The 23200-nt window shown below is 36.2% G+C and overlaps 1 protein-coding gene across 1 annotated transcript in view; it reads left to right on the forward strand.

Annotated features, from left to right (window-relative positions):
* Positions 1-2014: 2014 nt before the first annotated feature.
* Positions 2015-23200, forward strand: part of tet1 (tet methylcytosine dioxygenase 1) — a 94576-nt gene continuing 73390 nt past the window's right edge. Inside the window, exons 1-2 of the mRNA XM_056470426.1 lie at positions 2015-2377; positions 9031-10525. Of these exons, the coding sequence (XP_056326401.1) occupies positions 9176-10525 (1350 nt within the window). The 5' untranslated portion in view covers positions 2015-2377; positions 9031-9175. The remainder of the gene's footprint in view (positions 2378-9030; positions 10526-23200) is intronic.

Genomic DNA, 23200 nt, shown 5'->3' on the forward strand with positions numbered 1-23200 from the left:
TTAAAATTAAAGAGTTGGATAAAGACAGAAGCATCATACCAACATTTTTTATATAACCACATTGCCAAAATATGTGGGGTGTCTGTAAATGAACATCGCAAATACTACTACTATTATTACTACTTATAATAATAACAGTATTAATAATTATGCAATAATTATTACATTCAACAATAACAGCAACGTTAATAGTAACAATAATAATAATACAGAATTAATACAATTAATAATAATAAAAATAATGATTATAATCAAGTAAGTTATTAGATATATTATCATATATTAAATAAATGCATTCATTCATTGTGATTTAATCATTAATAATAACAACAATAATTATTGTTATTATTTTATAAACAACTTATAAATACTATGCCTTTATAACAGCAACAACAATACTACTACTAATACAAGTAATAAAATTACTAAAATAACATATAAAATAAAATTCTTAATGATTATTGTAGATGGTCTGTACATTTATATTTTTATATTCTATATTGTTATAATAATAATAATAATTATAATAATAATAATAGTAATAATAATAATAACAATAATCGAACATGGACCTTAAGCATGCACTGGGGCAGTTTGTTGCCGAGTTTGACGCGTCCGAGGCCATGGTTCTCTACCGGAAAAACGTGGTTTGCCATCTCCAGGTTGGAGGAAAGTCCTTACCCCAGGTGGAGGAGTTCAAGTATCCTGGCGTTTTGTTCACGAGTGAGGGAAGGACGGAACGTGAGATTGACAGGCACACTGGTGCCGCGGCAGCAGTAATGCGGACTATGTACCGGTCCGTTGTGGTAAAGAAGGAGCTGAGCCGAAAGGCAAAGCTCTCGATTTACCGGTCAATCTACGTTCCTACTCTCACCTGTGGTCATGAGCTTTGGGTCATGGCCGAAAGGACAAGATTTCTGATTTAATCGCCGGAAATGAGTTTCCTTTGCAGGGTGGCAGGGCACACCATTATAGACAGGGTGAGGAGCTCTTTCACCCGGGAGGAGCTCAGAGTAGAGCCGCTGCTCCTCCACATCGAGAGAAGTCAGCTGAGGTGGCTCGAGCATCTGTCCCACCGGGAGGAGGCCTCTGGGAAGACTCAGGACATGCTGGAGGGACTATGTCTCTCGATTGGCCTGAAAACGCCTCGGGATCCCCCTAGAGGAGCTGGAGGAAGTCTCTGGGGATAGGAAAGTCTGGAGTTCTCTCCTAAGACTGCTGCCTCCGCGACCTGGCCCCGTATAAGCGGATGAAAATGACAACAACAATAATAATAATAATAATAATAATAATAATAATAATAATAATAATAATAATAATAATAATAATAATAACATTTGCCAGTAATGGCTTGCACCTGAAGGGCATCCGCTGTGTATAACATATGCTGGATAAGTTGGTGGTTTATTCCGCTGTGGCAACCACTGATAAATAAAGGGACTAAGCCGAAGGAAAATTAATGAATGACTAATAATAATAATAATTAATAATTATTAATGTTTATTATTACAATAAATAATTACATTTATTATTAGATATTATTTAAGATTTTATATTTTCACATATAAATGTGTATACATACATTTATTGTGATTTAATCATTAATAATAATAATAATAATAATAATAATAATAATAATAATAATAATAATCATCATCATCATCATCATCATCATCATCATAACAACAACAATTATAATATGAATGTGTTCTTATTATTCTTATTATTGTTATTATTGTTTTATAAACGAGTTATTAACATATATGCCTTTATAATAACAACAACAATACTACAGCTAATAATAATAATCATCATCATCATAATTTTTACAGGTATACATTTTTGAACCTCATTGTTCCAGCCCAGATAAATTAGAAGTAGGTCATTCACAAACAAATGTTGTCTACTGTTTAATAAGAACTGACGAGTGACGACAATCATCATGAAACTTACGTCATCACAAGTCGTGGTCAACGCATTTAACAGTTAGCTGAAAGCGCAGTGAATTAGCAGCCTAAAAAACCTGCTGTAATAGAGATTGCTGTAGAGACTGATCATCCCTGGAAAGGAAATCCAATCCGGGTTTTCCCGCCGCCTCACACCGACGTCCATTAAATATCCTGAAGTTGACTGGAGAGTGTAGATCGAGTCTGTCTGAGGGCTGCCGTCAGTGGATTGACATAAGAAGATTTGCCTTTTATCAGGTGCTTTTGTCTGACAGTGGCAGCATGTGAGTCTATCAGTTCAATGCTACATTATGAAGACGCTGTTCACTCGTGTCTAGGGAAGATCCATCGAAGAGAAATGCTGAAAGATCTGTCGTGTCGTACAGGCGGGGAATATTATTAGCCCTTCAGACAGTGCATCTGTCTCTCCGGTATGTAAAGTATTTCAACTCCCTACAAAGTGTTCATAACAATACGACAACCCTAAGAATTCAAGCCCTCTTCTTTGTTATTTGATTCGTATCACAATTAAAAGTTTGTAGAGCAAAAAACAAACTGAAACTGAAACAAACTGTTGGTAACGTTAGAGAGAAATGTGTGTGGACGTTAAGCGATTAGTCAGCCACGACGGCTGACGCAAACCTAGTTAGTTCCCTAAATTACTTTACCAGCATTTTTTTGCATAGTAGGCGCGTGACTAGAACTTTTGCACAAGCCTATCACGCACACGAAAATGATATTTAAGTAGAAATTTATTGGACCTAAGACGGAACTAGTGTGTAAACTTGTGTGAGTGTGTTTAGATCTACTTGTCACAACAAACACACCGCACAATTCCCTAATTTCTGTTTACATTTTACACATGGCAGGTGTCAAAACACTCGAGGAGAGTCTGGTTGACATGTAATCGAAACCAATGAACTTGTAACTACAGGCAGTTAGAGTGTCTTACTAAAAGTACCATGGTACTTAATTATTCTATTCATAAACTTTCATATTTAATGTACAGACTACGGATGCTCCGATCAGGATTTTTGGAGCCGATACTGAATACCGATTCCTCTTTATGGTGATCGGCCGATACCGAGTAGGGATTTTGATGCTTCAAGGTTTATATACAGTAACTTTAACATTACCTAAAACACCTTTTGTCTCTAAGTGTGATAGTTAAGTGGAGATCTCTTCTTTCCTAAGAGTATAAATGAAGGATGTTTCATATAATACCTCAAACACATTCTTATAACTCTTATAACCATTTAGTGTGGACACGTCATAGTCAGAAGCAGCTTTACAGAAAATAATAGATATAACATTAAAAACTTTGTAAGACAAATGACTAATAATGCAATTTGGAAACATTGCAAATGAGGGAGTAATAATAATAGTAATAAAAATAATAATAACAATACATTTTATTTAAAGGCGCCTTTCTGGCAACTCAAGGACACCGTACAATAAAACAAGAGCAATAAAAAAAATAATATAAAAGTATACACAACACAGTGTTTCCTCTAGGATTTTTTCCAGCTGTGGCGGCAGACTCTGTTGGGACTTTTACACAGATCTACCAACTACCTGTGGCGTTATTTCATTGACAAATGTTGTGAGCGCAGTATTACAAGTCGAGAACGCATTTAAGTAATATGAGCATGCGAAATGTGCTCGAGCGCCGATTTCCTCTGTTTGTGCACAAAACTTCTTGCTTGCCCTCAAATATACGCTGCTCAAGTGCAGATTTTCTTGAGCGCTCTGAAATAAATGCTGCTGAAGTGCGATTTAGTGCATTTTTTGTAACGAGTATGTCTCCAACATTTATTAGATTTGGTAGGAATATTTATGAATGTCTCCAATAGACCTACAGAGCAGCGTTAATGCTTCCTGAAGTAAAGTGAAATGGTTATAAACTCCAGCAAGATAAAGTTATTGTATGCAGACCCATAGACCTTTAACTATAAATAAAATATAATTATGGAAACTGTTCGTCATAACTGAAAGCTACGTAGTGTTTGCTAGCATCACGCACCTGTCAGTCAGTCAGTCAGCACATCACCTTAAAGGGTTAAACAAATAACGCACAGCACTTCTATGATTACAGTAAAGATTGCGCTGTTATAATTCACTTACCTTTTAATACGTTTTGGTGTGATAATAACACGCTATTTAAAAAAACAACTGAAAGTTTTGAATAAGAAGCTGTAATGTAGCCGTGTCAGGATGTATTTTGGTGTGGCGCCCCGCCATGGAAGAATGAATGCAGCGGAAACCATGCAACAATAGCGCAGATACAATTAAGTATTAAAAGCCGTCTTAAATAAGTGGGTTTTGAGTCTTGTTTTGAATAATGTAAGGGAGTCAGTATTTCTGATGGCAGGTGGTAGTGAGTTCCAAAGCCGGGTGAGCAGAGCGGCTGAATGCTCTACTGCCCAACGTACCTCAATGAAGGAAAAGTTTGGAGTGCACAATTGAAGCATAAGAAGTTAAAATGCATCTTTATCTGCTTGTAAACCCATAAACGAACACTTGCGATCGTTTTATGTGATCGTCCAGATTACCGAGTACCAATCGAGTCATAAAATGTGATTATCGGCTGATACTGATCTCTGGCTGATCGATCGGAGCATCCCTAGTACAGACATTGTACATGTCTAAATAAAGTGGCCACGACCAAAATCTTGTAAAGGGATTAGGGATAGTTCACATAAAATTTAATGTACTCTCTATTTACTCAAACTCAAGAGGTTCCAAACCTTTATGAGTTTCTTTATTTGGTTGAATGCTGAAGAAGATATTTTGAAGAAAGCTAAAAACCTGGAACAATTTATTTCCATAGTTGAAAAAATAAAACTAATGGACGTCAGTGGTTACAGGTACCCAGCTTTCTTCAAAATATCTTCTTTTGTGTTCAACAGAAGAAAGAAACTTCCAAACTCTTGTTTGAAACAAGTACATGGTGACAGATTATTCAGTTTTGAGTGTACTATCCCTTTAACACTCGTTACTGTTTAGAAATCATGTAATAACATAGGTATAGCTTGTTAAGCATTGGTATTTGCCTGTTAGCGATACTGTCGCTAAAGTATTTGTGAGCTTGTAAAATTATAAGTCTTCATGTTGCATGAAATTTGCTCTATTTAATAACATATCATTTTTTTTTTTTTTACTTGCATAGTTTCTAAACTGGTCATAGTTTGGACACTAGTGAGCAAACCAGACATCATTATAATCTGTTAGATGGCCTAATTACTGTATGGGTTACATTATAATTCATTAGGTTAAAGTTAAAGATGCAATTTAATGGCTTGCTGAACACCGATTTCTTTACTGATATTATGCAATTATTTGAAACATGTCAACTGACTTTTAAAAACTAATCAGCCTGAGGCCTTTAGTTTACATAACTGACATGAATCATGATTTCCTATATGATATGCTGTGCAGGTGGCATCAGGTAACACTTCTAGGAAGTGTCTGGAAAATGTATATAGTGTAGGATAAGTCATCAGGTGCATCTCAATTAGTTCTCAATTCGATCATATGTATATTCCTGGCCTCTTTAAATATTGTGACAATTTATTGACAACAATGAACTTACATTTTAATATATTACTAGTGTTATTAATCAACCACTGCAGCTGGACTGTCATTATTGTTTGGGAAACGCACCCCTGGCCAAGAGGCAACATAGAAGCAGGTACGAAACAAAAAGGAAACCTATTAGGACTTCAATAACAATTAACACAAATGCAAGCATAAAATGAGAAAAGCTAAAAACAAATACAGTGATCTTGTACAATTATCTGAAATAAATCTTTGAAGGATAAAAATGAAATAAAAGAACTAGGCTATTTATTTATAAATGTTCATTAATGAGGATTATGATTTGTCTTTTCAAAATGCTGTTTTTGTCGGACTTTTTTGTTGGTACAAGGCTAAATTAATGAATAACGAGTCCCTAATTAGTGGACTAACTAATTAAATACACTGTAAAAAAATCTGTAAAAATTTGTAAAAAAAAAAAAACGGTCAAAAGACTGACAGCAGGGCTTCCAGAGATATTCCATTAAATTACAGAAATAAACCATTTCACAAAATTACATGCAAAAACTGTAAAAATACAGAACATACTTTATGGTCAAAATTCATTAAATTACAGTTTATTACTTGCATTTAAACTGTGAAAAAATGGGGGAAAAGGGTAATTACTGCCATTTTACTAATTATTACTGCAGTTATACAGATTATTGCTGTCATTTTACAAATTATTACTGTAAAAATACATATTTTTATTATAATTATACAGATTAAAGATTTGAAGATTATTACTGTAAGTATACAGGTTATTAATGCAATTATACAAATTAATGTGATTATAATGATTATTACTATACTTATGTAGGTTATTACTGTAATTATACACATTAATTAATGTGATTATACAGATTAATTCATGTAATTTTGCATGAAATCTCCAAATATTCCATACATTTTCCCACTTTTAACATACATTCAAATTAGAAAAAAATATTTTAAAGAATGATTAAAAAAAGCTTAGGTGCAAATAATTGCTGTCGTCATAAAACACTGTAAATATAACTATATATATATATATATATATATATATATATATATATATATATATATATATATATATATATATATATATATATATATATATATATATATATATATATATATATATATATATAGTATAATATAGTTTAACTAAATTATTGTAGGTTAAACTCCTAAACAGTTTGCTTGGAAAAAATACAAAATTGTTATATATCAAATTTTTATTATTATAATTTTTTTACAAATAACACAATTGGTCATCGTTTAACAACAAAAACAAGGTTAGTGTCATGTGAGGATGCCTACACAACAAAGTTGAGAATCAAATTGCAGTTTCTTAAGACAATTGTCTTGCAATTTAAGGTTGAAACAGGAACAAACAGGTGCATACAAATAATCCCTAGCGTAAAGGCGGCAAACAAAATAACAAAGTAAAGGGGTCAAACGCAGCAAGGCAAAACGCATCGCAATGCTCACTAAACAGTTTAAGACTCAGCTTGAGTTTATAGTCCCTGAAATAAGTCCATAACGATCTTCTGACTGTGTATGTAATCAGTTAGAATTAGGAAACCGGATGTGTGAGGTGCATGCTGGGAGTTGTAGTTCGTTAAAGTAGTGTGTGTGTAGTTTTCCAGCGATCACTGGTGATCAAAACAATTAGCATAGCAACATTGTTAAAGTAGTAAAATAAACATTTTATAGATTACAGTGCACATATTATATGCAGTCTACAAACAATAGGCTATTATTTGACATTATTACCTTCACGCTAATCTTCATATGATTACTATCTTTTATAAAAACAATTTGACTGAATTTTTGTTTCCCTATTTTTACAGAAATAATCTGTAAATATAAACATGAAATTATGTGTTACTTTCTGAAAATAAAGAACATTTTCTTTAAAAAAAAAGAAAAATAGTGTAATACCAAAATACAAACAATAACTGTAAATTTAATGTTAGAATTTTTATTACAGAACATATCTGTAAAACAACAGGTATTTCACTGTAAAATGATAAAACTGGAAAATTCTGTAAAAGATTACAGACAATTACCTGTAAAATAATGTTTATTTTTTACAGTGTACTTAATTAGTGAGTACATTGAGATGCACACATCAATGTTTGTGTTTCAGTTATCCAGTAGGATAAGGGCCGGTACACACCAAGCCGAAGCAAAACAACTAGCACTAACGAAACCCATATGTGGGCTCACATCTGGTTCCATCTGGACCAAAAAGCTGCACGTGAATACACTAAACGGACGGCAGCAGTCTATTTCAAAAGTGCACATTTTGCGCCTGCATGTTAGGACGTGGATTTCCGTACTGTAGAGGGCAGATCCTCTGTGACGTAATCAAAGCAGCGTTAAGTCCCATTATCACAGTAATTGTCACTCACCATGTAGGGATTCGCTTCTGCAAATATGTCTAATAATTATCCATATAATTTGCAAATATTTGAGAAATGTAGCAAAATTACAGCTGGCCTCTTTTTTCGTGACTTAAATTGTTTACTTGCTACTTGAATTGTTTACTCGCACTCTGATTCATTGCTAAATAACCAGTTATTCTGCGTTCGCACCAGAGGCGGATGAAGCGCCAAGCGAGAGTGATTTATATGTTAAGTCAATGCAAAGACGCGAATAAACACCCTTGTGGCACGTTTAACCAATCACAAGCTTTCTCTTGTAGGGGCGTGATTATGACGTAGCACCTGTTGTTGGTGTCCTGAGGGAAAATCCTCTTGCTGACACCGGACACAGTTCATCAAACTGGGCTCGGCTCAGTCAGAAGCACTGAAAGCTTCCATCTTCCAGGTATAGTTTCTGGAGGAGTTGACGAACTCACAGAGCTGGGTGCACTTCTGAATGGATCTATTGGACTACAAACAAAATGCTGATTATTAGCCTTCTTAAAGCACATAAACACAGCTATTCTCTCAATAAGATCCATGTTAGCCATTTAGCAACAAAGCTAGAGTCACCGGGCAGACAGAAGTCCTGCGCATGAAACAAATCCGTGTCTATTGTGAATTGAGTTGATGCGAATTTGAAGCAAGTAAACTCAAAATGTTCACACTTCTATTTACGAGCGAATAGTGCTTTTCATTTGCGCGTTCCGCATCTGGCGTGAACACAGCGTTAGAGTGTTCTCTTCAGCCGATGGCTCGACTCTGATTCTACATGCTCAATCGGGTCAAGGAGCTCTGACATTAACCCAACAAGGGGCGACATGTGATCCACACCAAACCAACTATCCAGAACAACACTGACCTATGATCCAACAAAGCCCAATGACCAACGGTCGGCTTGGTCTGTTCCGGCCCAAAAAACTTCAACGTTTTTGTGTTCAAATCAATGAATTTAACATGTGTTTTGCTAAATATTATGAATATATTAGCATATGGTAGGGCATCAGAACTCCCCTATGTTTCAAGTGATCTTTAATATGTGCAATCAGATGCTACATCATGCTACACAATTCAGTAATAAATGGTTCTTTCCACAGGTAACCATATGTACATAAATCAACATTGATTTTACTTCAAACAGGGAGCATTACATGAAAAGTATAGTTTCTCAGACGGCCTCAATACTGTTTCTCATGCCGGCTATCCCAAACCCCTCCGCCCTCACCCTCACTTGCTTCAGCTATGCCTCGTACTGCCAAAGTACCCAAGAAGTCAACTCGTGCATCCAGAAAGCGAAATGTTAAGAGGGTGAAGCCTTCCAAGACTACGAGGCAAACAATCAACTCACTGAAAGCCAGTGGTGAGATCAAGAAGGGCATAGACAAGAAACAGGCAGCCAAGAGGGCCCAGAGGACTATTGTCAGCAAGCCTAACAAGAAGACTGTTGAGGATGTTCTACCTGTTAAAATATCCAGACACACGACTAGTTCTTTGAACCAAAATGGCTTATTGTTGGAATGTAACGGGAAAGGGAAGTCACCTAGAAAGAGTGTCTCATGTCCGAGCATCCAAAGGGGTGTTCAGGATGTTCAGAAAAAGGGAGCTCAGGAGATCAGGGAACAGGAGACTGATACTAAAAGGTCAAAAGTGCATGATCCCAATGGTGATACTGGGCAACAAAAAGGTGCTGAAATTCCCACTGGAGAGGGACAGAGCATCAACATAAGCTCTAAAGAATCTGTGGAGGAGCACAGAGAGACTGTTGTTAATGACACTTTAGGGGCAGAGAAGAGGAAGGTAAAAGTGAACACAGAAACTGTACAAAATGAAAGCTATTCTGCTGTTGTTGAGCAGCCAAACACAGTGTTTGTTGAGCAGCATGACCCTCTGAGGCACAGCCCTGTCAATAATGTGGACTTTGCCTACAACAGTAATACCTCAGGCCCACCGACTCCCCCCCCTTCAGATCAGGTTGAGGCCATTCAACACACACTTCCACCAGTGGACTTACTAGACATTTCTCTTCAGACCACTCCAGGAAACTCTACAGAAGAAGGTGTGACTGCCGAATCTCAAGTTTGTCAATCATCCAATGACTCACCAGCACTTGTAAACATTGCAGATGCTCCTGAGTTACAAAGCACTGCTGATGTGGACACCAAAGATGAATGTGAGGATGCTGAAATGTCGATGAAGAAAGAAGGAGCGCTTTCTCTCCTCTCGCTGAGCACAGCCATTTACAACAGCACTCTTTGTGAGATGGGTCATGAGCCTCAGGCAACGGCGTTGCTCTCCAGCAGCACAGAAAGCACTCATTCCTCATTTGACAGCGAGTCAGAGTTAGTTCTGGAGCACAGGACTTCAGGAAAGTCTATTCCTCAAGTTGAGGATATTCAGCTTCGTTTACTTCAGGTTCAACAGAGAAGGGAACGGAACAAGAGAAGTCACTGTGGTGTTTGCGCACCCTGTCAATGCAAGATCAACTGTGGGGAATGCAGGATTTGCCTAAACCGAAAAACAGGCCATCAGATCTGTAGGCTGCGGAAGTGTATTGAGCTGAGGAAAAAGACCCTGATGATCTGTACAGGAAAGGTAAGGCACCTGACTCTTCAACTTCTTGATGTTTCGCCTATCCTCATATCAACACTTTTGAATCAAATTTAAGTCAAAGGATGTACAGTACAAAGCTTGGATTTATTTTTAGACGACAATCAGTAACAATGAATCTATAACTACAACTGTAAAACATCTTCATTTTATTGTGGATTGCTTTCACATAGCTTTCACATAGCTGTAGAATTAAAGTTGTCAGTCTTGTTTGGAGTGCTAAATATGATTCTGTACATGTGAGGTTTGGTGAAGAAAGAGATTGACAGCCACATTCTTTAACCAAATGGCCCCTTTAGGTTTTTAGAAGTTGCAATCAGATTTTGAGAGAAAAGTCGTTGCAAAGAACCTAGAATAGAGCAGAGAAAGCAATATTTTTAAGTGCAGCAACAGAAAAAAAACTAAACACATTCCATTTTGTCCATCTTATTTTCACCTACAAGTGTGTGCAATGCAAACAAATGTTTAAAAAAACAGTTTGCAGTATATGCTTTTGTCAATCCAGGCTTATTGTAAATACTCAGCCAGGTCTTATACATTTTTGCAAAACTTAAAATTTGTTTCTCAGGGTACGTCTTGTTGCACGTTTCAGATGACAAATCAACCAGAGGGCACTGCCTACATTTTTGCAAATCTAAATTAGTGCATTAGACCAGCAAACCACTTAATTATACCCTTCCCTAAATCCAACTAATAGTGTTTTTAAAAGCAAATGGAAGAGAAAAAGAGCACTGTGACCATATACATTTATCTTGATTTTAGGGGGCTTTCACACCTGTGGATGGATTCTTTTGTTCCGAAACAGGGATTAAAATTGTTACAATGTTGCACTTTGCTCTCTGTGTGGTTTCGCTTTCACACAGCAAAGTTTCTAAAGTTCCTCGGTTTATTTGCAGAGTCCCGCTCAGCTGTAATGCGTCCTTATTTTAATTTATGAAGATGAGCAATCAGACATTATAAATGAAAAGCTGCGCTATAATTTTGAATGGTGACACCCACCATTCAAAATTGTCACATTGTCACCAGATATAAATCAGAGGTAAGACTTTCTCATACATAGCCGTTGGCTAGGATTATGCATTATAGGCTTTACACTATAGAGAGATAGCAGATAAACCAAGTTGCAGTTCGGTCAATTTTCAACGGATAAACAACTATCAATAATAGTTCAGCATGCTCTCACTTTCGTATTTGACATTCACGAGTTCACACTTGCAATAGTTTCAGAATAAAGCGTATTTGGCGTGCTGTCCGGGGAGAGGGCTCTGAGCTCGGGGAAGACACCCAAACTCGAGTTATTCCTCTTATCAGGAAACAGAGAGGAATAGGGATTCGAGCGAAGTATCTAGCCCGGCCCCAGAACGCTCCCCCCGGGATTGTAATGCTTAAGAGGTGAGGCGACGGGGTGGTGGAGGGATGCTAAAGTTGTAAGATGCTGCAGGTAAGACAGCTTTGATATATATAGGGGTTTGGTCAAGAACTGATTGGATAATAGAATAATTGTCAATGACGTATTTGATACTGAAACTTCTGCGCGTGCTCCTCCCAAAATTTGTTTATAAAACATCACTAAAACGCACATTTATCAGTAGGAATTACATCCATCCTTACTTATAATTCTCTCTTCATATAGCCATATATATGCCTATTACATATCTATAATACACTGTGATATAGCCTGGTTCGGATCGTATTGCTTTCTCACTACAATCAATCCGCTCCAGAGTTTGTTTTAATCGAGCCAAGACCACCGGATCCGAGCGTAACTGGTGGATTCTCATATGCCAAACAAACAGCGCTAACTGGGGAAATGCGCCAAGTTCCAAAGCAAAAGTCTAGGTGTGAAAGCACCCTAAAGGTTGATTTATACTTCTGTGTCAAGCGCACACGTATGCTTTGGCGTGGCCTACGCGTGGACGCATAGCCATCGCCGTGGCTGTCGGCGTCGCTGACGCGCACCTGTCAAAAAATGTAACTACACGTTGCAACGACGCATAGCGCAAGCTCTGTGATTGGTCGACTTGGTAGCACTGACGAGTGTGGGCGGGACTGAGAGCCATGCGAGCGCGATGGAGCGAGTGTTTACAAGTGTGGAGTCCTGTGAAGGGGCTCTGGATGGAAAGTTTTGTTTTGTGTTTGCCTCATGGTTAAAGTTGTAGCACGTCTGCCGGTTCCTGTCTCAAAATGAGCGAGTTTGAACCACTTGTACATTAAGGAAGCGTTAAGAAAAAACAAAACACCAGAGAAGAAACTCAACACAGAGGAACATAAACACCTAACTGCCAACAAGCGTTTCGGAAATGTTATTGCAGAGTAACAGAAACAGTGCGCAGAAGTATGAATGCACAGCTACGCGCGTTGCATGCACCATGGGTCATGCCACACACTTGACGCAGAAGTATAAACCAGGCTTTAGATTGCTTTTATCTCGATTGTGGTGTTTGACATTCATTGTAGGAAAAACAAATGCAAGACAAAGGTTTATTTAAAATATCTTCATTTGAACTGAAGAAAGAATCTCAAACAGGTTTGTGACAAGCGAAAGGCGAGTAAATGATGAGAGAAGTTTCATTTTTTAGTTGAACTATCATTAATATAGAAGAATAGCAAAATCCATATAATGATAATGGCACAGAGAAACATTATTGTTGGAAAAACTTTCAGAACATTTTTTTCCAACTTATGAAAGATACAAATATAGCCAGTGTTGACAACAGAATCCGACCTGGTTTAAAGACCGTGGGCATTTAGATGACAAAAGCTTGGCTTGCTTAAAAGATTATCATGCATTGCTGTGGAAACAAATATTGTTATAGATATGTGTGTAGTTAACTTTCTCTGCATCAATAAAGTTCAATAAAGCATTTGATGGAATTAATGTAGATTTTTATGTGATGTGACACATATATGCATACGTTTATATATAAATGATGTCTACTGGGTTTTACTTTCACCCAATCATGGAGGTAATATGGAGAGTGCTTCAGCAGTATAAATTTGCAGATCCTTCACAAAGGTTGCAAATTTAAACTAGGCTAAATTTCATTCCGAAGTTCCCTGCATATATAATATCTTCATTTTATTGTGGATTCCAGAGTAACTTTCACATAGCTCCAGAATTACAGTTGTCAGTCTTGTTTGGAGTGCTAAATATGGTTCTGTACATACATGGTTTGGTGAGGAAAGAGATCGACAGCCACGTTCTTTAACCAAATGACTCCCTTAGGTTTCCAAGACTTGCAATCAAATTTTGAGAGAGAAGTCATTGCAAAGAGCCTGTTGTGGAAGAATGGAGCAGAGAAAGCAACATTCCTTTGTAAGTGCAGCAGCATCAGCAGCAACAATAAATAAATATATCTAATTTTGTCCATCTTATTTTCACCTAAATCAGTCTGCAATATAGACTGTTTTTGTCAATCCAGGCTCATTGTAAATATATTTCTCAGCCTACAGTTTTACAAAACATCAAATATGTTTCTTAGGGTATGTTGTTGCACGTATCAAATGACAAATCCACTAGTGCACTGTCTACATTTTTGCAAATTTCAAATGCATTACCCAACAGGTACATTTTGATGTACATTTCCAATACACATCCTTCTTGTACATGTCAGCGAAAGTGCGAGGTTTGTCATACAGATCACTCTCCTAGATCAGCAAAACACTGAACTGAACTCTTCATTAAATGCAACCAATAGCATTTTCAAAAGCAAACGGAAGAGAAAAATTGCACTGTGACCATATAGTCTTACATTGATTTTACATTATTTTTATCTCGCTGTGGAACTGTGCTTCACCAGACGTGAAATCTGAGAGCTCTGATTCACAAGTACAACACTATACAAGGTGAGCTATCGAGCAAACTAACCATGATGTCCATATGGAGATAGATAGGTGAGGCAAACATATTTGGTTACACATCACAGACACCGTTAAGTTTTTTTTTTTGCTGTATTTATTTGGCATTGTGTAAAGAACTGCAAAAAAAAAATTTAAAAAAAATTATATATATATATATATATATATATATATATATATATATATATATATATATATATATATATATATATATATATATATATATATACTGTATGTCGGCTCCAATATCCTGTAGTTAGTACATCAACACTAAGATTTCACGAGACCAAGTTCAACTTCGTCTTTTACAATCCTTCCACTCTCTCACTGTTCCCAATGTTTTCCTTTATATAATCTCTACTGTAAATAAAGGTGAAAACACCCTTAAAAATTCTTTATTCATAAATAATATGTCCATGTAAATGTCATCACTTTGAAAATGAACTAAAGCTGTTGGTGTCATACTACCCCATAGCTTTTTTTTATATAGAAAATGCAGTCAAAAGTATGTTTTTCACAAAATGTAGGCTAAAGCGAATATTTCCAATGAGCCTGTGTTGAATTTTGCAAAGCGAAAATAACTGCAAGCAAATGACAGCCATGCACATTCAAGATGCAAATGGGTGCTCTCACTTTTACATAAGAAATAAGGTGGATAAGTGGACCTTGCATAAAATATGGCCCTTATAATGAAGTGTAGCGACCACACAGGAGGTTTTAATAAAGGTGGTGAAGCACAGTTTGAGAGGAAAAGCCCATACTTATCATAATTCCTGAATTTTGTCTGAACTGAGTCAAGAAAATATGAAGGAAATAGAAAAGGGTTTTCTGACTACCCCCCCCCATCACATGATTCACAGCAAGCATTGCACGTGGCTTGTGTGTATGTGTACAAGTCTGTGTTTGAGAATGAATGGCATGTTTCTTCATTATGTTTGTGTGTTTGATTGAGTACCACAGGAAAATCAATAGTTTAGTAGTTGTGTCCATTTGTCTTATTCATGTTTAATTCAGGCTGTGAGAATTGTTGCCATTATATGTCATTGTCCTGATTAAGAGTGAATTCTTGGCATTTTTGAGTCTAGCTGTTTATTTGGTCTCTGTTGGAAACAGGATTGCTGTTTCTGATTAACCACTCATTATCCAACTGTTTGTAGAGGCACTTTTAGACCCTTTGTCAAATTTGCTGATAAGAAACTTTGAGAATTTACAAATGTACAATGATTTTAACACTTTAGTGTACATCTACTCAAATCTATTCATTGGTATTTTTCAAATGTTTTAAAACGAGCCCCGTTCATAGAGATGAGTGAACGTGACTAAAGACACTGTATTATGCATTACAAGGACAGTAACTGACAATGTCACTTTGTAGAAACACTATATGCCTGTCCTGTCCATTTTTATGCTTATTTTATTACAAAATTAGTTGTGTTTGGAAAAAAAACGACCAAGATCGACATCTTTAGATGTTATTATTATTAATTATGTGTATATGTCTGTCCAAACATGCACACAAAACCAGACCTTTGCTCAGCTTCAAATCGCATGTACACAATTAGTTTCAGGAAACAGCATCTATTTATTACTATGGAGCACGTCAGTTGACAGTCACACACCGCTACATGACTGTTTTGAGGATTGCATAGGAGGGACGACAGCACCTGTAATGAAAAGTATAGGGAATCCTGCCGTTTTTCAAAATGTTTTTATGCCTAAATATAATGAAAGCATAGAACAGACTCACATTTAAAAGCAACGGGCGGCCCCTGGTGGTTCGGCGATATGGGTTTCATATAGGGAGGATCGGCTCATTTAAGGTTATTTTCCACCCTTCAGAGAAAGACTAAAAATACTGGAGAAATACGGGAAAATACCTTTACGAGATAATAGCAGGATAGAACTGTGATATACGGCAGAATCTCTGGAAAAAATGGGAGGGTTGACAAGTAAGTAACTCTAAATCCAACCGTCACAGTAATGTAAAAACAGATTTGGATCTGGAATCAGAATCAGAATCAGAAAGAGCTTTATTGCCAGGTATGTTCACACATACTAGAAATTTGTTTTCGTGACAGAGCTGCTACCATGCAACAGCGTTACAGAGACAGGACAAAAAACAGATAATAAATATATTTTAATAGAGTGTTCTCTATTAGTATAGCTGATTAACCATGTGGATGGATGATGACAGCCTTGTGAGCCTAATACTACGTGCAGAAGGCCTCTACTAGTGATAACATTCTAATCAGGTGCAAAATCATTAAAATGATAAAATTTCACTCCATAGTGGTTAAACCCTGCATCAACATTGAAGCAACAATCCTAACTCAACATTGCATATGTAAGCGATATGACTATTGCAGATGCATACATTCCGATATCGATGCTGAAACAATATATTGTGCAGCCATAGCAATTGCCCAGCCTACATGCTGTGATGTGTCAACCCAAATTTGGGTAAAGTATGGACCAAACCAATTGTTACTCTGTGTTATAATTTTATTTTAAACATTGAACCCAGTGGTTGTGTTTGTCCATTTTTTGGTACAACCAAGCATTTTGAATAAATAACATTATAAACGGTGCATAAATGGCCAAAATGCATATTAAGCATTTCGGTTTTGTGTGTAATCCTCTTGTCAGTCAGCGTTTCTGTAGCTGACAAGAAGGATGCAGTGAAATGCATTCTTGAGGTGGTGTTGCTTTGACAAATGCTTTCATAATTGTAATAGTCTGTATGTTTGAGCCCATCGACAAAGTAGTTATCTGTCAAGGACAAGGATGATGATTGGATTACAACAGATTAAGCTTTGGAAACATACACTATCAGTCATTTCTTTAAAATTTAGGTCAGCTTCAGCCAGGGTCACATCTGCCAAAGTTATGTAGGCTCACCCAACTAGTCAGGTTGTCAGTGCCTGGATGTCAGTGGGTGGTTGGCGGGCTAAATATCTGTTGCACTTGGGATTGAATGCCTTTATCTTTAAAGGGCTGATCGGAAAAGCCAGCTACAATTATGCAATTAACTGCATGAGGAGGGTTATAGTTTGTGCATCCATCTGCCCATAATGTATGTCACATGATTGGTAAAGTGGAAGTCAGTAAGAGAGGAAATGTAATGTAGATGCTTTATGAAATATTTGCGGCAATGAGATACAACGCTCTCTTTTATTTTCTATCATAAGCAAGTTTCATTTACACTACAGTTCAAAAGATTTTTTATTACATTGTTTTATATTCTTGTATTTTATTTTGTAGGGATGCATTAAATTAACCACCATAAATGCTGATTTTTTAAAAATAAATAAATTTAATTAGAAATTTTGAAATTTCAGATTATTAAAAAAGTGTCACAAATGTTTATCAAAATTGTATAAAGCAATATAACTCATTTCAACATTAATAATAACAAGAAATGTTATAACACTAAAGATTGGAGTAATGACTTTTTAATGAATTTACTTTTTAATGAGTAATGAATTTTTTTTTTTAATTAAAACTATAGAGCCTAAAATATAGTTTTTTTTAGATCATAAGAACATTTCACAGTCTTTGTTTTACATTTATATTTAAATGTCTTTAGGAGTGTTTCAATCAGCTTCCTTGTTCAGTAGTCACGATCATGGTGTCAGCCAGTTCAAGGTCTGTCTCAATTGCAAAATTTTTCTAGTGCACTGAAAACTACAGACCCTGAAATCTTCCACAATACACCATGAATATCAGGGCGCACTATGCTCCCTTGATGGAAGTTCGGAAGCATCAAACAAAGATAAAAATAAACTTATATTTATTTATATTTAACATAACCAATATAGTTTGGGAGGGACAGATCAATAGCAAATATTCATAATTGGTTAATGTTCGTATATGAAGCAATCACATTATTTAGCTGTAATGTGCTTTTAAAGAGCCCCTATTATGGGTTTTTGAAAATGGACTTCCATACAGTGTGTAACACAGCACTAAGTGAATGGAAAAATCCAGCTGAGGTTTAAATTTAAAAGTGCACCGTGTTTAAAACTATAGATTTTTTAACGAAACAGTCGACTCTGAGTCAAATAAATAATTTGTGTTGGGTTCGGATCTTTTGCCTGAACGCATCGGCATCGATACAGTACATCACCAAATATGAAGTGCCAGATCCGGTAAAACCTGAACACACCTTTCCCTTAAGACACTAATGGGACTCACGGACTGATCATGCCACGAAGATGACGATTAATGACAGACGGAGATTTGGCTGTGGGTAATAAAGGGTTAAAGTTAATTTTCACAACAATACCACAGTATAGCCAAACTAGTGCTGTGTTTGTTCTTGTTAGTTTTCTGTTTTTTGATACATTAACCTACCCTGCAACTTGGGATTCGTTGGCTGTGTGCTATTAAAGGAAGGAGCAGTAGAGACTATTTTGCATGGGACTGTAAGACTTTGAAAGGGACTTTGTCAGTAACTGTTACAGTTCATATAGACCAGTTTCTTCCTCCTCCGGATCATAACATGTAAGTGTAATTAAAATTGTTGCCTCGTTTTGTGTAGTTTGCAAAATATGTGTTTAATAGTGCGTTGTAAATTGTAATCGCTCTGCCCGGCTTGTAATCATTTATCTGTTATAGATCAGTGCTTGTACTGTATCTCTCAGGTTAAATCTTGATGGGGCTATTCACATATTGTGTCCAAAACCACACTGAAAACCCGATGCGCGCTTCTTCCTTTAGTGATTTAAATGCGATTCTAAACTCGCAATCCTCTGCTGTTTGTCTTTACACTATCAGCTGTTTCTCACACGCGTGGCACAGTCAATTTTCAAAATAGTTTGTGTCATTGTTGTTACTTGGGGTTAGGGTTAAGAGAAGAGTAATATGCTGGTGTTTAACTGCATTGCTTTAATGCATTCCTGCATTGGCTCTCATATACTCTGCTATTTCATAGCCAAGTTGGGCATTTCTCTCTGTCTCATGCTGAACCTAGTCGACCAATGACAACAGACTGGGTCATCGGACTAATCACCGCAGATTAGCATCAAATAATATGGGAGTCATTGGGATAATTAGGAAAAAATATGCATATTATAAGACAATGAAAGTGTTTTTTGACCTTGCATGCATATCAGCCTGTTGTTGGAGACCCCCAAAAACAAAATATGACCTTTTATAATGCAAAATAGGGGCTCTTTAAAAACTTTAAAAATATTAGTCTGGTGTTATTTACAAATTCCAGTTTTGATGTTGTAAAATGAGGACGTTCTCACATCACTCTCGCACTCAAGACATAAAAAATGTTTATGGAAAATGTGCTTAACTCTAAAATATGCGTTTAAGGCCACAAGATTTGTGTTGGTTCCACAGGCAGCCCACTAAAACCAACATGCAAAACATGTACTGTAATTGTTGTGGTTGATGTTGCAGCTTCTGACATAGCCAGAGGACTAACTTGTTCTCTGATTAAATATGGGCATAAACCATACCCTTTAAATAGATTTTGAAGCCTAACAATCATTGAAATGCCAAGTTTAATCTTTGCTGTACAACTCTAGAATTAGCCTGATTTAACACTGGAAGAATTTAAAGAGAAATATAGTCATAGAGGGCTGCACGGTGGCACAGTGGGTAGCGATTTCGTCTCACAGCAAGAAGGTGCGAGACTCGGCTGAGTCAGTTGGCATTACTGTGTGAAGTTTGCATGTTCTCCCTGTGTTTGCGTGGGTTTCCTCCACGCTCCGATTCCCCCACAAGTCCAAAGATATGCGCTATACACTGAAAAAAAGTGTTGCATGCAAAACCGTTGCAAACAATTTATTTGTGTTGAATTTAAACAAACAAATTAAATTAAATGTTTAAATTCAGCCCAAATAAATTGTTTACAACCCCTCAGCGTAAAAAAAAATTAGTAAATCCAAGGAATCATCTTTGAATAATTTTTTTCAGTGTAGGGGAATTGGGTAAGCAAAATTGTCCGTAGTGTATGTGTGTGAATTGAAGTGTATGGGTGTTTTTCAGTGATGGGTTGCAGCTGGAAGAGCATCCGCTGCATAAAACATATGCTGGATAAGTTGGTGGTTCATTCCGCTGTGGTGACCCCAGATTAAAAAAGGGACTAATCCGAAAAGAAAGATGTAAAGAAGCATTGTGCATAGTGGAGGCCACTGGTGGAGGGAACTGTCAACAGCGATAAGTGATAAGGTATAGCTAAGAGTGGTCCAGACCAAACTTACGAAAGTATGACTTACTGAAGAACGACATAGACTTAAGAAGGTTTCGAGAACGCAGCCCAGGTCTGTTTAATATTGTTTTTTTCCCTCCTGAACAGGTTAAATCAAGTTGTGTATTTGGAAGAAAAGGGGTTGTCCTGACAAGAAGAGCAGGATCAGCCTGCTTCTACACCTACTATATCAGGTCAAAAGTTAACAGACATGAAACACCAGTGCTGCTTGAGCAGATAATCCTGATAGGGGGTTAGGTAAGACTTACATGTGCTCTGTCTTGTAAACATGAAGTTTATCTTCTGATAATTACTTAAAGATATCAACATGCTGCATGGGTGATTTGCCATCCAGTACGAGAGATCAGTTGTCACTTTGACGTAATCTGCTTTGTGTTTTTGCTGCGTCTTTTTTTAATTAGCATTATTGAACAACATGACCTCAGGGCAAGAAGTGATCACATACCACATCTCCCAGCCTGTGCCGCAACATGTCTCCATCACTGTGGAACAGTCATAACAATTTTAAGTGATGTGCGTTTTGTTTACTTTTCACATCATAGCTTATGCTAAGGGATGAAATATCCTGTGTATGTGATTTAGATTCAATCTCAACAACTTCACGTCGGCTCATTTTAACATCTCCAAGATTATTTTAATCGTGTTTGTTTCATTCCTAATTATAAGAGATAAGTATAAAGAAACAAAACTAATTCCTTTTTGCGCTGAGTGTGCACATCTGCCAGACAGCTGTGACACTCCCAAATACTAGAACACAACACACTGAAAGATTACATTTACAGAGCAGAGATGGGAAGTAACAAAGTACAAATACTTTGTTACTGTACTTAAGTAGATTTTTCTGGAATTAGTACTTTACTCCACTGTTTATTTTTCTGACAATTTTTACTTTTACTCCTTACATTTTTACACAAATATCTGTACTTTCTACCCCTTACATTTTTTAATCAGGCTCGTTACTTTGTTTTAATGTGTTTTGTGGCTTGATCTAGGTTATTTGTTGCGCAATATGAACGCCTTTTTGATTCAATCGATATATTTTTTGTCAAGCTTTTAAAGCTTTTATCTTCAAGCCCCGATCATGAAGCAACAACATCCACACATGTTTTTTCCCCACTGTTTTAAAATGACTGAGGTTGGATAGTGTTGCCTGCGCAGATTATGCAACGGGCACACACGTGGACTCCACTGCACTTTACATTTTATGTAAAAGCAAAAACATATTTTTACATTTAACTTAAATAGGTAAATATTTGGAAAGATACATTATTATGATAGCAAAATAATTACATTTGCAATCAGTTTCAAGCACTTTATCCGAAATCTAAGCACTTTTCATACCTTAACATTAAATTAAAATAGATTCAATTCAAGCATTTTCGAGGATTTCCGGAACACGTTAGCACCCTGCAGACAATTGATTCTCCAAGAAAACCTATTTCAATATACAGTTAAAGTCAGAATTATTAGCCACCCCTGGAATTATTAGCACCCCTGTTTATTTTCCCCCTATTTCTGTTTAATGGAGAGATTTTTTTCAACACATTTTTTTTTTTTAACTTTTTAAAATTTTATTTAGAGAAAAGAAAGAAAAAACTATTTGAAATAAAAAACAGAGAACAAAGTGGTTGTCATAAGAGTTACAAAATCAAGTCATAAAACATTTGACACACATTCTCACAAATTGTTTACAATGACATATTCAGACCATTTTTTCCAGTACTTGTTACACTTTTTTTGTATCAAATTTTAGATTAAAAGTCAGTCTCTCCATACAGTGTATTTCCTTTACAATTCCTATCCATTGAGCCCTTGTTGGAGGATCAGCCTGAAACCATTTTCGAGTTATGGCTTTTCTGCTACTTACCAAAAGGATTTAAATTAAGTTTTTGTCAATAGTTCAATAGAATAATTTCTGGTATTTTCCCAAGGTATAATGTAATAAATGAGTAGTCCAATTCTTCTCCAATTATGTTTTTTATTTCAGTGGCTATTTCATACCAGAAGGTTTGTATTTTTGGGCAAGCCCAAAAAACATGAAAATGGTTAGCCATTGAGGTTCACATTGTCTCCAACAAGAGCCCAAACTTTCAGCACCTGCCAACATATTTCTAAACATATTAGTTCGGACTTCAACTGTACATAAAATGCTTAATTTTGCCAAACAGTGGGAAATTTCTGTACTTATATCAAAAAATGGATGATTATGAGATTTAACTTACATTTGCGAACATAGGCGTCTATTAAAATACATATGAGTCTAATATGCTGGGTGTGATCATGCATTCGTAATGGTGTGAACTGTTAAAGGGGTGGTCAAATGTATATTTTCATGATTTTTATGTCTTTATTTTTGTTAATATTATTATTTAAGACACAACAGTGAGAAACTTTACATCATTTAAAGAGCTGACTACCAGAAGGTTATTTTGTATAGAGACATCACCGTGAAGTTAAAACAGGTCATAGTAATGAATACTTTTTACTATATACTACATACTTCAGGCAGTACTTCTTTACTTTTACTTGAGTACAAAAGTTTAGTCAATACTTTAACTTTTACCAGAGTCATTTTAAAC

Source organism: Danio aesculapii, chromosome 13 (genome assembly GCF_903798145.1).
Source record: "Danio aesculapii chromosome 13, fDanAes4.1, whole genome shotgun sequence".
NCBI lineage: Eukaryota > Metazoa > Chordata > Actinopteri > Cypriniformes > Danionidae > Danio > Danio aesculapii.